General features: G+C 44.7%; 1 protein-coding gene across 7 annotated transcripts in view; it reads left to right on the forward strand.

Annotated features, from left to right (window-relative positions):
- The window catches only part of LOC115161816 (attractin), a 254,934-nt gene that overhangs the window by 72,575 nt on the left and 164,859 nt on the right, over nt 1-17,500 (forward strand). For 6 of the 7 annotated variants that reach the window (XM_029712598.1, XM_029712600.1, XM_029712599.1 and 3 more), the window contains exons 11-15: nt 181-265; nt 3,516-3,733; nt 8,140-8,261; nt 8,482-8,620; nt 10,220-10,410. In XM_029712598.1, the coding sequence (XP_029568458.1) occupies nt 181-265; nt 3,516-3,733; nt 8,140-8,261; nt 8,482-8,620; nt 10,220-10,410 (755 nt within the window). The remainder of the gene's footprint in view (nt 1-180; nt 266-3,515; nt 3,734-8,139; nt 8,262-8,481; nt 8,621-10,219; nt 10,411-17,500) is intronic. The other variant, XM_029712604.1, reaches the window with a different exon arrangement.

Below are 17,500 nucleotides of genomic sequence, written 5' to 3' on the forward strand. Positions count from 1 at the left end.
TCTCCTCTCCTCTCCTCTCCTCTCCTCTCGTCCTCTCTCTCCTCTCCTCTCCTCTCCTCTCGTCCTCTCCTCTCCTCTCCTCTCCCTCTCCTCTCCCTCCCTCCCTCCTCTCCTCTCCTCTCCTCTCCTCTCCTCTCCTCTCCTCTCCTCTCCTCTCCTCTCCTCCTCTCTTCTCTTCAGCATGTGATGAGTGGTCAGTGCTTCCCAGACCAGACCTCCACCATGACATCAACCGCTTCGGACACACAGCCATCATCAGCGACAGGTACAGAAACTCCCTCTGATTGGTCAGGTACAGAAACACCCTCTGATTGGTCAGGTACAGAAACACCCTCTGATTGGTCAGGTATAGAGACACCTTCTATTGGGACAGATGTTGTACTGTAAACTGGGACAGATGGTGGACAGTACATTTGGGACATATGGTGGACAGTAAACTGGGACAGATGTTGTACAGTAAATTGGGACAGAAGTTGGACAGTACATTGGGACAGATGTTGTACTGTAAATTGGGACAGAAGTTGGACAGTACATTGGGACAGATGTTGTACTGTAAACTGGGACAGATGTTGGACAGTAAACTGGGACAGATAGTGGACAGTAAACTGGGACAGAGGTTGGACAGTAAACTGGGACAGATAGTGGACAGTAAACTGGGACAGATGATGGACAGTAAACTGGGTGAAGAAAAAGCCAACGGACCTTCAATAGGCCAGTTCTACCAGTTCTACCAGTTCTACCAGTTCTGCCAGTTCTGCCAGTTCTACCAGTTCTGCCAGTTCTACCAGTTCTACCAGTTCTGCCAGTTCTGCCAGTTCTGCCAGTTCTACCAGTTCTACCAGTTCTGCCCATAGATTATGTAGTTCATTATTAAGAGCTCTGTGGTAGAACGTCAGACAGGACATCAGCCTGTCCCCTCTCATTCTCCTCCTCAGATCAGACAGGACATCAGCCTGTCCCGTCTCATTCTCCTCCTCAGATCAGACAGGACATCAGCCTGTCCCGTCTCATTCTCCTCCTCAGATCAGACAGGACATCAGCCTGTCCCGTCTCATTCTCCTCCTCAGATCAGACAGGACATCAGCCTGTCCCGTCTCATTCTCCCTCTCAGATCAGACAGGACATCAGCCTGTCCCCTCTCATTCTCCTCCTCAGATCAGAAAGGACATCAGCCTGTCCCATCTCATTCTCCTCCTCAGATCAGACAGGACATCAGCCTGTCCCGTCTCATTCTCCCTCTCAGATCAGACAGGACATCAGCCTGTCCCGTCTCATTCTCCTCCTCAGATCAGACAGGACATCAGCCTGTCCCGTCTCATTCTCCCTCTCAGATCAGACAGGACATCAGCCTGTCCCGTCTCATTCTCCCTCTCAGATCAGACAGGACATCAGCCTGTCCCGTCTCATTCTCCTCCTCAGATCAGACAGGACATCAGCCTGTCCCGTCTCATTCTCCTCCTCAGATCAGACAGGACATCAGCCTGTCCCGTCTCATTCTCCCTCTCAGATCAGACAGGACATCAGCCTGTCCCGTCTCATTCTCCTCCTCAGATCAGACAGGACATCAGCCTGTCCCGTCTCATTCTCCCTCTCAGATCAGACAGGACATCAGCCTGTCCCCTCTCATTCTCCTCCTCAGATCAGAAAGGACATCAGCCTGTCCCATCTCATTCTCCTCCTCAGATCAGACAGGACATCAGCCTGTCCCGTCTCATTCTCCCTCTCAGATCAGACAGGACATCAGCCTGTCCCGTCTCATTCTCCTCCTCAGATCAGACAGGACATCAGCCTGTCCCGTCTCATTCTCCTCCTCAGATCAGACAGGACATCAGCCTGTCCCGTCTCATTCTCCCTCTCAGATCAGACAGGACATCAGCCTGTCCCCTCTCATTCTCCCTCTCAGATCAGACAGGACATCAGCCTGTCCCGTCTCATTCTCCCTCTCAGATCAGACGGGGGTGTCTGCCCCCCCTGCAGCCTCCCCTCTCCCCTCCAGGGCTGGTGACTGTATGACCTCTGTCAGGGGTCTGTCAGGATGACATCACACAGGAAGTAGGACATGTAGAGGATTTTGAATAACATTTTATTGTTCGCGTACACAGTTAGCAGGTGTTATGGCGGGTGCAGCAAAACGCTTTTGTTCCTAGTTTATGGGGGGGCCTCCTCTCTCCTGCTGTCCACGATCAACCCCTTAGTTTTGTTGAGTAAGATGTTATTTTCGTGGCACATTCTCCCCGTCTCGTCGTCGTTAGTAATCAGGCCTATAACTGATGTGTCGTCAGCAAAGTTGATTGTTGAGTTGGAGGCGTGCTTGGCCATGCAGTCGTGGGTGAACAGGGAGTACAGGAGGGGGCTGAGCACGCACCCCTGGGGGGCTCCCAGTGTTGAGGATCAGCGTGGTAGATGTGTTGTTTTGTTAATTCTTTGCAATGTGTCAAGTAATTATCTTTTTTGTTTTCTCATGGTTTGGTTGGGTCTAATTGTGTTGCTGTCCTGGGGCTCTGTGGGGTCTAATTGTGTTGCTGCCCTGGGGCTCTGTGGGTTCTGTTTGTGTTTGTGAACAGAGTCCCAGGACCAGCTTGCTTAGGGGACTCTTCTCCAGGTTCATCTCTCTGTAGGTGATGGCTTTGTTATGGAAGGTTTGGGAATCGCTTCCTTTTAGGTGGTTGTAGAATTTAATGTCTTTTTTCTGGATTTTGATAATTCGTGGATATCGACCTAATTCTGCTCTGCATGCATTATTTGGTGTTTTACGTTGTACACTGAGGATATTTTTGCAGAAATCTGTATGCAGAGTCTCAATTTGGTGTTTGTCTCATTTAGTGAATTCTTGGTTGGTGAGCGGACCCCAGACCTCACAACCATAAAGGGCAATGGGTTCTATAACTGATTCTAGTATTTTTAGCCAGATCCTAATTGGTATGTTGAATTTCATGTTCCTTTTGATGGTATAGAAGGTCCTTCTTGCCTCGTCTCTCAGATCGTTCACAGCTTTGTGGAAGTTACCTGTAGTGATGTTTAGGCCGAGGTATGTATAGTTGTTTTGTGCTCTAGGGCAACGGTGTTTAGATGGAATTTCTATTTGTTGTCCTGGCATCTGGACCTTTTTTGGAACGCCATTATTTTTGTCTTACTGAGATTTACCGTCAGGGCCCAGGTCTGACAGGGCCCAGGTCTGACAGGGCCCAGGTCTGTCAGGGCCCAGATCTGACAGGGCCCAGGTCTGACAGGGCCCAGGTCTGGCAGAATCTATGCAGAAGATCTAGGTGCTGCTGTAGGCCCTCCTTGGTTGGGGACAGAAGCACCAGATCATCAGCAAACGGTGGACATTTGACTACAGATTCTAGTAGGGTGAGGCCGGGTGCTGCAGACTGTTCTAGTGCCCTCGCCAATTCGTTAATATATATGTTGAAGAGGGTGGGGCTCAAGCTGCATCCCTGTCTTACTCCACAGCCCTCTCGTACGCTCTCTCTCTTTCTCTCTCTCACTCTCCTTCCCCCCCCTCTCTCCTCCAGTGTAATGTACGTGTTCGGGGGGTTCAACAGTCTTCTGCTGAGTGACATTTTGATGTATACGCCAGCCAGCTGCTCCAGCGCTCCCAACGCTGCCGTCTGTGCAGCAACCTGGCTGGGGGTTCGCTGCCTCTGGAATGCTACCCTAGGGACCTGCCTGCCTTGGGACTCAAACCCCGGATCACTGGATGAGCAGACCACTTCCTGTGGAACCAAAACATGTAGGTGACCTGTCTATCTAACAAACCTCTAACTTACCCCCACTTACCATCATACAGTTTACTACCTCCCTTATCAAAGAGAAAATAAACCCTGCTCTTCCTGGTATTTTATAACCATGACCCTATAGACCTTTTGAACTGTTGTTTGAGGAGGAGCAGAACCCTGGAACCCCAAGGTACTTCCGGTGTGTTTGGAAACAACTAGCTAACTTAGTCGAGTGGTTTTAGCAAGGTCAATATTGCGGGTGGGATGGTCCTTACGACCGGGGGCGAATCTGTAACGAATCTGTAACATAAACCGTCTTAATTGGGCGTTGGGCTAGAACCACTTCAACACACCTTAGCGTATATTCTAGTGTCTGGAACTCTATTGAAAGGATGCAACAACATTTTTCCATAAGAAATTCCATTATTTGGTGTTTTGTTGATGGTGGTGGAAAACACTGTCTCAGGTGCCGTTCCAGAATCTTCCATAAATGTTCAATTGGGTTGATGACTGAGATGGTCTCTACATCATTTTCATGCTTCTCTTCTTCGACAAAGCGGTGCGAGTAGTAAAAGTGATTTCTTGTTATAACTTTGTATACGTTACAGACTTATTTTAAAATGTATTAAATAGCTTTTTTCCTAATCAATCTACACACAATACCACATATTGACAAAGCAAAAACAAAATCCCTGTGGCTCAGTGGTGTGTGCAACGCCAGGGTTGTGGGTTCAATTCCCACGGTGGGCCAGTACAAAAAAATGCATGAAATGAAATGTATGCATTCACTACTGTAAGTCACTCTGGATAAGAGCGTCTGCTAAATGACTAAAATGTAATGTAAATGTAAAATATATAATATTCAGACCCTTTACTCAGTATTATGTTGAAGCACCTTTGGCAGCGATTACAGCCTCGAGTCTTCTTGGGTATGACACTACAAGCTTGGCACACCTGTATTTGGGATATTGCCTGGGGTTGTTGCAAAAGGATAATTGCAACATAATGATTTGCTTAGTTGACAGTGAAGGAGAGGACGCAGCTGTCAGTAAATGACATATTTTCAGAAAGTAGAAATAGAGTAATTTGAGCAAAAAAAAAGGTGAACCCGATTTTCTGACCGATGCATGTTACATTTGAATAAAGTTGGACCGCTGCACTCATATCTTAAACATTTGAACTGGTGATGCGGTGAATCATTACATCCCTAATATAGTACAGTCTGATACCAGTGATGGTGTGAATGGCCTAAATCACCAAGTTGTTTGTGCAACAGTATCTTCATAAATCAAAGAGGAATAGGCGAAGCAAAGCCAAAGATATTATATCTAACCCAAAATAGTTCATCTGGGTTGTTTTCAATGGGAGCAAATGAAGCATAGTGGGCAGAACAAGCAGGGTTGCAGGCAGAGCCAAGAACAAACTAGCGATATCCTATTGGCACGTTCCAGCATGTATTGACATATTTCAAATAGGGAATGCCTTCTCGGTGAAGTGGGCGTGTGCAATAACTCAATTTTCCCTTGCACTCCTTGTAAACAACACAAATTTTTCGGGAACTTTGGCGAAGGGCCAACAAAACGTATTGCACTCTGTTCGTATCAGATTTTAGTTTTGGGGACAGAACACTGATATCGGGCTTTTCATCAACGGGAAGATCAGCAGAATTTAGGCCCAGTTCCTTTTCCTGTAGTCCACAATCATCTCCTGTTGTCTTGATCACGTTGAGGGAGAGGTTGTTGTCCTTGTACTACATGGCCAGGTCTCTGACCTCCTCCCTATAGGCTGTCTCATCATTGTCGGTGATCAGGCCTACCACTGTTGTGTCGTCAGCAAACTTAATGATGGTGTTGGAGTCGTGCCTGGCCGTGCAGCCATGAGTGAACAGGGAGCACAGGAGGGGACTGAGCACACACCCCTGAGGGGCCCCGTGTTGAGGATCAGCATGGCAGATGTGTTGTTACCTACCCTTACCACCTGGGGGCGGCCCATCAGGAAGTCCAGGATCCAGTTGCAGAGGGAGGTGTTTAGTCCCAGGATCCTTAGTTTAGTGATGAGCTTTGAGGATACTATGGTGTTGAACGCTGAGCTGTAGTCAATGAACAGCATTCTCACATAGGTGTTCCTTTTGTCCAGGTGGGAAAGGGCAGCGTGGAGTGCAATAGAGATTGCATCATCTGAGGATCTGTTGGAGCGTTATGCAAATTAAAGTGGGTCTAGTGTTTCTGGGATGATGGTGTTGATGTGAGCCATTACCAACCTTTCAAAGCACTTCATGGCTACTGACGTGAGTGCTACGGGTCTGTAGTCATTTAGGCAAGTTATCTTAGTGTTCTTGGGCACAGGGACTATAGTGGTCTGCTTAAAACATGTTGTTATTACAGACTCGGACAGGGAGAGGTTGAAAATAACAGTGAAGACACTTGCCAGTTGGTCAGAGCATGCTCTGAGTACAAGACCTTTTAATCCATCTAGCCCTGGGGCCTGGTGAATGTTGACCTGTTTAAAGGTCTTACTCAAATCGGCTACGGAGAGCGTGATCACACAGAAGTCTGGAACAGCTGGTGCTCTCATGTATGCTTCAGTGTTGCTTGCCTCGAAGCGCAAGATAGTCCTTCTGTCTTTACTTTTGTTCAGTCTGCAAAATGTGGTTATCAACCAAAACGTCATGTTTTTTTACTTTTTTCAAAAAACATGATTTAAAACAATCTCTTGATGGTGTGATGGGGAGTCTCCGCTATCTCTCTTGTTGTAGGGGAGATTGAAGCATCAACCATCCCTTTCATATGTCCTGTTTTGACTGTTTACATCCTGTGTGTTGATCATAGATGCTTGTAGCAATACAGGTGTATAGGCTATACTAAAGTATTAGTATACTATATTAGTACTATACTACTCATATACTACACTATTGCTATACTAGTAATATACTATATTAGTACTACACTTACTATACTCTTCGGGGCGACAAGTAGCCTAGTGGTTAGATCGTTGGACTAGTAACCAGCAGGTAGCCTAGTGGTTAGAGCATTGGACTAGTAACCAGCAGGTAGCCTAGTGGTTAGAGCGTTGGACATGTAACCAGCAGGTAGCCTAGTGGTTAGAGCGTTTGACTAGTAACCAGCAGGTAGCCTAGTGGTTAGAGCTTTGGACTAGTAACCAGCAGGTAGCCTAGTGGTTAGAGCATTGGACTAGTAACCAGCAGGTAGCCTAGTGGTTAGAGCGTTGGACATGTAACCAGCAGGTAGCCTAGTGGTTAGAGCGTTTGACTAGTAACCAGCAGGTAGCCTAGTGGTTAGAGCTTTGGACTAGTAACCAGCAGGTAGCCTAGTGGTTAGAGCGTTGGACTAGTAACCAGCAGGTAACCTAGTGGTTAGAGCGTTGGACTAGTAACCAGCAGGTAGCCTAGTGGTTAGAGCGTTGGACTAGTAACCAGCAGGTAGCCTAGTGGTTAGAGCGTTGGACTAGTAACCAGCAGGTAGCCTAGTGGTTAGAGCTTTGGTCTAGTAACCGAAAGGTTGCAAGATCAAATCCCTGAGTTGACAAGTTAAAAATCTGTTTGTTCTGCCCCTGAACAAGGCAGTTAACCCACTGTTCCTAGGCTGTCATTGTAAATAAGAATTTGTTCTTAACTGACTTGCCTAGTTAAATAAAAATAACCCTTCTTGAACTGCACTATTGGTTAAAGCCTGTAAGTCAGCATTTCACAGTGAGGTCTACACTTGTTGTATTCGACGCATGTCACAAATAAAGTTTGATTTAATATACTATATTAGTACTACATTGTTACTATGTTATCCTACTAATATGCTATACTATTAATACATGATACCATGCTATACTATACTAGTACTACACTAGTACTATACTATTAATATACTATACTAGCGCTACACTAGTACTATACTATTAATATACTATACTAGTACTACACTATTAATATACGATACCATGCTATACTATACTAGTACTACACTATTAATATATGATACCACGCTATACTATACTAGTACTACACTAGTACTACACTATTAATATATGATACCACGCTATACTATACTAGTACTACACTAGTACTATACTATTAATATACGATACCACGCTATACTATACTAGTACTACACTATTAATATATGATACCACGCTATACTATACTAGTACTACACTAGTATTATACTATTAATATATGATACCACACTATACTATACTAGTACTACACTAGTACTATATTGCAAATATACAATACCACACTATACTATACTAGTACTACACTAGTACTATACTATTATATACGATACCACGCTATACTATACTAGTACTACACTAGTACTATACTATTATATACTATTCTTGTGCTAAACTATTACTATTCTATTACCACCTGTATGTATTAACAAGGTCCTGTCTGGTTGTATTATAGATGCTGACAACGATCGTTGTGACCAGTACGCGGACTGCTACAGCTGCACATCCAATACCAACGGCTGCCAGTGGTGTGCTGTTCAGTGTCTCTCCGTGAGCTCAAACTGCACGGCCGTCACGGTAAGAACTGGCCCGGGACGGGTTACTTTACATTTAGATAACGTGGACTTTCACACAATGTGTATTTGGTACCATTTAAGGTCGCGAAAATTACGGTAGCTTTCACAAAATACTCAGGTTTTCAAAATGTTTTTTGAATATTTCTGGAATCAGGAGGGAGTGAGCAGGAAATCCAGGAATCGTCATGTATATGAATGTATGACGTGTCTTCCTTCCCCAGGGGGCCATAGTGGAGTATGGTATATGCCCCAAAGACAACCCCTCATACGTCTGCAACAAGAAGACCAGCTGTAAGAGCTGTGGTGTGGACCAGAACTGCCAGTGGGAACCCAGAAACCAGGAGTGCATTGCTCTACCTGGTAAGAAACCAGAAGTGTATCTCTCTACCTGGTAAGAAACCAGAAGTGTATCTCTCTACCTGGTAAGAAACCAGGAGTGTATCTCTCTACCTGGTAAGAAACCAGGAGTGCATCGCTCTACCTGGTAAGAAACCAGAAGTGTATCTCTCTACCTGGTAAGAAACCAGGAGTGTATCTCTCTGCCTGGTAAGAAATCAGAAGTGTATCTCTCTGCCTGGTAAGAAACCAGAAGTGTATCTCTCTACCTGGTAATAAACCAGAAGTTTATCTCTCTACCTGGTAAGAAACCAGAAGTGTATCTCTCTACCTGGTAATAAACCAGAAGTTTATCTCTCTACCTGGTAAGAAACCAGAAGTGTATCTCTCTACCTGGTAAGAAACCAGAAGTGTATCTCTCTACATGGTAAGAAACCAGAAGTGTATCTCTCTACCTGGTAATAAACCAGAAGTTTATCTCTCTACCTGGTAAGAAACCAGAAGTGTATCTCTCTACCTGGTAAGAAACCAGAAGTGTATCTCTCTACATGGTAATAAACCAGAAGTTTATCTCTCTACCTGGTAAGAAACCAGAAGTGTATCTCTCTACCTGGTAATAAACCAGAAGTTTATCTCTCTACCTGGTAAGAAACCAGAAGTGTATCTCTCTACCTGGTAAGAAACCAGAAGTTTATCTCTCTACCTGGTAAGAAACCAGAAGTTTATCTCTCTACCTGGTAAGAAACCAGAAGTGTATCTCTCTACCTGGTAAGAAACCAGAAGTGTATCTCTCTACCTGGTAATAAACCAGAAGTGTATCTCTCTATCTGGTAATAAACCAGAAGTGTATCTCTCTACCTGGTAAGAAACCAGGAGTGTATCTCTCTACCTGGTAAGAAACCAGAAGTGTATCTCTCTACATGGCCCAGGCAAGACTTTTTTCTCTTCTCATTTTGCCATCTGTCTTATTGCCACTCGACCTGTCTAACCTGCAGCTCCAAGTCTTCTCTTCACAGTTGAAACTGAGACTTGCTCACTTCGACCAGTGTTAAGCGGTGCTTGAAGATGTTGTCGTGTGAGCCGCCTATCATGCAAGCTGTTGACTCTCAGAAACTTGTCTTTTGATTCTGTTGTGGTTTTGGGTCTGCCAGACCTCTTCCTGTCAGAGTTTCCTCCAGTTGCCAAGTGCCTTTTGATGGTGTAGGAAACTGTACTCAATTTCTCTAAAGGAAATACCTAGACTTTTAAGGGTTATAATGGTCTGTCTGTCTTCCTTTGTTAAAAGAGTGTAGTAACACACTGCTTTTATACAGACAGAGGGGTTTGGAAGTAAGCAACAAAATCTGGGACACCTGTAGGAATTGTTAGCATTAACTTTCAAGGCTTAATTTACTTCCTCACTTTGTTAAACCATTACTTGTTTCTGGAAAAAGGCCTTTTTTATAACTCTGAAATGTTCATTTTAATTATTTTTTTTTTTTTATTTTTTTTTTAAGTTTACCACTTACCTTTTCAACATTTCAGGTTATTAACTGGTTAAATTTCAATAAAAATGGGGGAGTTGTAAAACTTTTGACCAGTAGTGTATATCTCTATTTATAATCAATATTTCTCTTCCTCCAGAGAATATATGTGGTGAGAACTGGCACCTGGTAGGAAACTCGTGTCTGAAGTTCATCACAGCCAAGGACTCGTACGACAACGCCAAGCTGACCTGTCGGGGTCACAACGCCGTCCTGGCCTCACTGACCAATCAGAAGATGGTGGATTTTGTCCTCAAGGAGCTGCAGATCATGAGCGTTCTGGTGAGCAAGGTCACTATAATTACAATATATTACAACATATATAGCAAGGTCACTATAGTTGCAGTATATTACAATATATGGTGCATTTGGAAAGTATTCAGACCCCTTGACTTTTTACACATTTTGCTACGTTACGGCCTTATTCTAAAATGTATTCGTTTTTTTTTTCTCTTCATCAATCTACACAAAATACCCCATAATGACAAACCAAAAACAGGTTTATAGAAATGTTTGCAAATTTATACAAATAAATAAAACTGAAATATCATATTTACATAAGTATTCAGACCCTTTACTCAAATCTTTGTTCAAGCACCTTTGGCAGCGATTACAGCCTCAAGTCTTCTTGGGTATAACGCTACAAGCTTGGCACATCTGTATTTGGGGAATTTCTCCCATTTCTCTCTGCAGATCCTCTCAAGCTCTGTCAGGTTGGTTGGGGAGCGTTGCTGCATAGCTATTTTCAGGTCTCTCCAAAGATGTTCGATCGGGTTCAAGTCCTGGCTCTGGCTGGGCCACTCAAGGACATTCAGAGACTTGTCCTGAAGCCACTCCTGTGTTGTCTTGGCTGTGTGCTTAGGGTCGTTGTCCTATTAGAAGGTGAACCTTCGCCCCAGTCTGAGGTCCTGAGTGCTCTGGAGCAGGTTTTCATCAAGGACCTCTCTGTACTTTTCTCCGTTCATCTTTGCCTTGATCCTGACTAGTCTCCCAGTCCCTGCAGCTGAAAAACATCCCCACAGCATGATGCTGCCACCACCATGCTTCACCGTAGGGATGGTGCCAGGTTTCCTCCAGATGCGACGCTTGACATTCAGGCCAAAGAGTCCAAAGAGTCCAATCTTGGTTTCATCAGACCAGAGAATTTTTCTTTCTCATGGTCTGAGAGTCTTTAGGTGCCTTTTGGCAAACTCCAAGTGGGCTGTCATGTGCCTTTTACTGAGGAGTGGCTTCCGTCTGGCCACTCTACCATAAAGGCCTGATTGGTGGAGTGCTGCAGAGATGGTTGTCCTTCTGGAAGGTTCTCCCATCTCAACAGAGGGACTCTGGAGCTCTGTCAGAGTGACCATCGGGTTCTTGGTCACCTCCCTGACCAAGGCCCTTCTCCCCCAATTGCTCAGTTTGGCCGGGCGTCCAGCTCTAGGAAGAGTCTTGGCGGTTCCAAACTTCTTCCATTTAAGAATGATGGAGGCCACTGTGTTCTTGGGAACCTTCAATGCTGCAGAAATGTTTTGGTACCCTTCCCCAGATCTGTGCCTCGACACAATCCTGTCTCAGACCTCTACGGACAATTCCTTCGACCTCATGACTTGGTTTTTGCGCTGACATGCACTGTCAACTGTGGGACCTTATATAGACAGGTGTGTGCCTTTCCAAATCATGTCCAATCAATTTAATCTACCACAAGTGGACTCCAATCAAATTGTAGAAACATCTCAAGGACGATCATTGGAAACAGGATGCACCTGAGCTCAATTTCAGGTCTCATAGCAAAGGGTCTGAATACTTATGTAAATAAGGTATTTCTGTTTTTTATTTGTAATAAATTTGCACATTTTCAAAAAATATGTTTTCGCTTCGTCATTATGGGGTATTGTGTGTAGATTGATGAAAAAATGTATATTCAATACATTTTAGAATAAGGCTGTAACGTAACACGTTGTGGAAAATGGGTTCTGAATACTTTCCGAAGGCTCTGTATGGCAAGGTCACTAAAGTTACAATATATACTGACCAAAAATAGAAATGCAACATGTAAGTGTTGGTCCCATGTTTCATGAGCTGAAATAAAAGATCCCAGAAATGTTCCATATGTAGAGAAAAAAGCTTATTTTTCTCAAAAGTGCACAAATTTGTTTACATCCCTGTTAGTGAACATTTGTCCTTTACCAAGATAATCCATCCACCTGACAGGGGTGGCATATCAAGAAGCTGATTAAAAAGCATGGTCATTACATAGGTCCACCTTGTGCTTGGGACAATAAAAGGCCACTGAAATGTGCAGTTTTGTCTCACAACACAATGCCACAGATGTCTCAAGTTTTGAGGGAGTGTGCAATTGCCATGCTGACTGAAAGAATGTCCACCAATTTCTCTACCATAAGCCGGCTCCAACTTCGTTTTAGAGAATTTGACAGTACGTCCAACCGGCCTCATAAGCGCAGACCACGTGTTAACACGCCAGCCCAGGACCTCCACATCCGGCTTCTTCACCTGTGGGACCGTCTGAGATCAGCCACCTGAAACAGCTGATGAAACTGAGGAGTATTTCTGTCTGTAATAGAGACCTTTTTTGGTTGGAAAACTCATTCTGAATCGCTGGGCCTGGCTCCCCAGTGGGTGGGCCTGGCTCCCCAGTGGGTGGGCCCATGCGCTCCCCAGTGGGTGGGCCTGGCTCCCCAGTGGGTGGGAGTGGGTGGACCCATGCGCTCCCCAGTGGGTGGACCCATGCGCTCCCCAGTGGGTGGGCCCATGCGCTCCCCAGTGGGTGTGCCCATGCTCTCCCCAGTGGGTGGGCCCATGCGCTCCCCAGTGGGTGGACCCATGCGCTCCCCAGTGGGTGGGCCCATGCGCTCCTCAGTGGGTGGGCCCATGCGCTCCCCAGTGGGTGGGCCCATGCGCTCCCCAGTGGGTGGGCCTGGCTCCCCAGTGGGTGGGCCCATGCGCTCCCCAGTGGGTGGGCCCATGCGCTCCTCAGTGGGTGGGCCCATGCGCTCCCAGAGGGTGGGCCCATGCGCTCCCAGAGGGTGGGCCCATGCGCTCCCCAGTGGGTGGGCCCATGCGCTCCCCAGTGGGTGGGCCCATGCGCTCCCCAGTGGGTGGGCCCATGCGCTCCAAGGCCAACTCATGACTGCACCCCTGCCAGTTCATGTGAAATCCATAGATTTGGGCCTAATTAATTTATTCAATTGACTGATTTCCTTATTAACTGTAACTCAGTAAAAATGTTGAAAGTGATTGCATGTTGAATTTATATTTTTGTTCAGTATATTACAACATACAGTGGCAAGAAAAAGTATGTGAACCCTTTGGAATTACCTGGATTTCTGCATAAATTGGTCATAAAATTTGATCTGATCTTCATCTAAGTCACAACAATAGACAAACGTAGTGTGCTTAAACTAATAACACACAAATTATTGTGTTTTTTTTGTCTATATTGACTACATCATTTAAACATTCACAGTGTAGGTTGGAAAAAGTATGTGAACCCCTAGGCTAATGACTTCTCCAAAAGCTAATTGGAGTCATGAGTCAGCTAACCTGGAGTCCATCAATGAGACGAGATTGGAGATGTTGGTTATAGTTGCTACTCTCCCTAGGAGTGGCCATCTTGCAAAGATGACTGCAAGAGCACAGGGCAGAATGCTCAATGAGGTTAAGAAGAATCCTAGAGTGGCAGCTAAAGACTTACAGAAATCTCTGGAACATGCTAACATCTCTGTTGACGAGTCTATGATACGTAAAACACTAAACAAGAATGGTGTTCATGGGAGGACACCACGGAAGAAGTCACTGCTGTCCAAAAAAAAAATATTGCTGCACATCTGAAGTTTGCAAAAGTGCATATGGATGTTCCACAGCGCTACTGGCAAAATATTCTGTGGACAGATGAAACTACAGTTGAGTTGTCTGGAAGGAACACACAACACTATGTGTGGAGAAAAAAAAGGCACAGTACACCAAAACCTCATCCCAACTGTAAAGTATGGGATGAGATGGCGCCGACAGAGATGGTCACCTCACTTCGAGTTCTTAGGAAACTATGCAGTTTTTTAAAATATATTATTTCTTACATTGTTACCCCAGGAAATCTTAAGTCTTATTACATACAGCCGGGAAGAACTATTGGATATAAGAGCAACGTCAACTCACCAACATTACAACCAGGAATACGACTTTCCCGAAGTGGATCCTCAGTTCGGAACACCACCCAGCAGGACAATGGATCTAATTCCAGTAGTCGACCCAAAACAATGGCGCCGCAGAAGGGGCAGACGGAGCGGTCTTCTGGTCAGGCTCCGTAGACGGGCACATCGCTCACCTTTCCCGAGCATACCACTCGCCAATGTCCAGTCTCTTGACAACAAGGTAGATGGAATTTGAGCAAGGTTTGCCTTCCAGAGAGACATCAGGGATTGTAACATTCTCTACGTCACAGAAACATGGCTCTCTCTGGATCTGTTGTCGGAATCGGTTCAGCCACCGGGCTCCTCCATGCATCGCGCCGACAGACATAAACACCTCTCTGGGAAGAGGAAGGGCGGGGATGTATGCTTCATGATTAACGACTCATGGTGTAATCATAACAACATACAGGAACTCAAGTCCTTATGCTCACCCGACCTAGAATTCCTTACAATAAATTGCCGGCCATTTTACCTTCCAAGAGAATTCTCGTAATTTATCGTCACAGCTGTGTACATTCCCCCTCAAGCAGACACCAAGATGGCCATCAAGGAACTTCACTAGACTCTATGCAAACTGGAAACCATATATCCTGAGGCTGCATTTATTGTAGCTGGGGATTTTAACAAAGCAAATTTGAGAACAAGGCTCCCTAAATTCTACCAGCATATTGATTGCACTATGCTCAGGGGGTAATACACTAGACCACTGCTACTCTAACTTCTGCGATGCATACAAAGCCCTCCCCCACACTCCCTTCGGCAAATCCAACCACGCCTCCATCTTGCTCCTACCGTCTTATAGGCAGAAACTCAAACATCATGTACCAGTGACTAGAACCATTCAACGCTGATCCAACCAATCGGAAGCCACGCTTCAACATTGTTTTGATCATGCGGACTGGAATATGTTCCGGTCAGCCTCAGAGAATAACGCTGACTTGGTGAGTGAATTTATAAGGAAGTGCATTGGAGATGTTGTACCCACTATGACTATTAAAACCTACCCTAACCGGACATTCGCGCAAAACTGAAAGAACCACCGCGGAAAGAGGTCTGAGAATATAAACAGTGTAGTTATTCCCTCCACAAGTGAAATACCAGACAAGTCACAATTCAACTGCTCAGACACAAGACATATTTTTATTTAACTAGGCAAGTCAGTTAAGAACAAATTCTTATTTATAATGACAGCCTAGGAACAGTGGGTTAACTGCCTTGTTCAGGGGCAGAACAACAGATTTGTACCTTATCAGCTCAGGGATTTGAACTTGCAACCTTTTGGTTACTAGTCCAACGCTCTAACCACTAGGCTACGCTGCCGCCCCAAGTTTCCAGACAAACTAAACACATTCTTTGCCCGCTTTGAGGATAACACAGTGCCACCGTCAGGGCCCGCTAACAAGGACTGCCCCCCTCCTTCTCCGCCATCACTAACTCAGAGAGACTGCTGTGAGACCCAATCACTGGCCACTTTAAAAAATGAAACACTAGTAATTTTATACAATGGCACTTTAATAATGTTTACATATCTTACATTACTCATATCACATGTAGAGTTGAAGTCGAAGGTTTACATACACTTAGGTTGGAGTCATTAAAACTCGTTTTTCAACCACTCCACAAATTTCTTGTTAACAAACTATAGTTTTGACAAGTCGGTTAGGACATCTACTTTGTGCATGACACAAGTCATTTTTCCAACAATTGTTTACAGACAGATTATTTCACTTATAATTCACTGTATCGCAATTCCAGTGGGTCAGAAGTTTACATACACTAAGTTGACTGTGCCTTTAAACAACTTGGAAAATTCCAGAAAATGATGTCATGGCTTTAGAAGCTTCTGATAGGCTAATTGACATAATTTGAGTCAATTAGAGGTGTACCTGTGGATGCATTTCAAGGCCTACCTTCAAACTCAGTGCCTCTTTGCTTGACATCATGGGAAAATCAAAAGAAATCAGCCAAGACCTCAGAAAAGAAATTGTAGACCTCCACAAGTCTGGTTCATTCTTGGGAGCAACTTCCAAATGCCTGAAGGTACCATGTTCATCTGTACAAACAATAGTACGCAAGTATAAACAGCATGGGACCATGCAGCCGTCATACCGCTCAGGAAGGAGATGCGTTCTGTCTCCTAGAGATGAACATACTTTGGTGCGAAAAGTGCAAATCAATCCCAGAACGACAGCAAAAGACCTTGTGAAGATGCTGGAGGAAACATGTACAAAAGTGTCTATATCCACAGTAAAACGAGTCCAATATCGACATAACCTGAAAGGCCGCTCAGCAAGGAAGAAGCCACTGCTCCAAAACCGCCATAAAAAAGCCAGACTACGGTTTGTAACTGCACATGGGAACAAAGATCGTAATTTTTGGAGAAATGTCCTCTGGTCTAATGAAACAAAAATATAACTGTTTGGTCGTAATGACCATCATTATGTTTGGAGGAAAAAGGGGGAGGCTTGCAAGCTGAAGAACACCATCCCAACCATGAAGCCCGGGGGTGGCAGCATCATGTTGTGGGGGTGATTTGCTGCAGGAGGGACTGGTGCACGTCACAAAATAGATGGCATCATAAGGTAGGAAAATTATGTGGATATATTGAATCTCAAGACATCAGTCAGGAAGTTAAAGATTTGTCGCAAATGGGTCTTCCAAATGGACAATGACCCCAAGCACACTTCCAACGTTGTGGCAAAATGGCTTAAGGACAACAAAGTCAAGGTATTGGAGTGGCCATCACAAAGCCCTGACCTCAATCCTATAGAACATTTGTGGGCAGAACTGAAAAAGCTTGTGCCAGCAAGGAGGCCTGCAAACCTGACTCAGTTACACCAGCTCTGTCAGGAGGAATGGGCCAAAATTCACCCAACTTATTGTGGGAAGCTTGTGGAAGGCTTCCTGAAAAGTTTGACCCAAGTTAAACAATTTAAAGGCAATGCTACCAAAATACTAATTGAGTGTATGTAAACTTCTGACCCACTGGGAATGTGATGAAAAAAAATAAAAGCTGAAATAAATCATTCTCTCTACTATTATTCTGACATTTCACATTCTTAAAATAAAGTGGTAATCCTAACTGACCTAAACAGGGAATTTTTACTGGGATTAAATGTCAGGAATTGTGAAAAACTGAGTTTAAATGTATTTGGCTAAGGTGTATGTAAACTTCCCACTTCAACTGTATA

Source organism: Salmo trutta, chromosome 25, assembly GCF_901001165.1.
Source record: "Salmo trutta chromosome 25, fSalTru1.1, whole genome shotgun sequence".
Taxonomy (NCBI): domain Eukaryota; kingdom Metazoa; phylum Chordata; class Actinopteri; order Salmoniformes; family Salmonidae; genus Salmo; species Salmo trutta.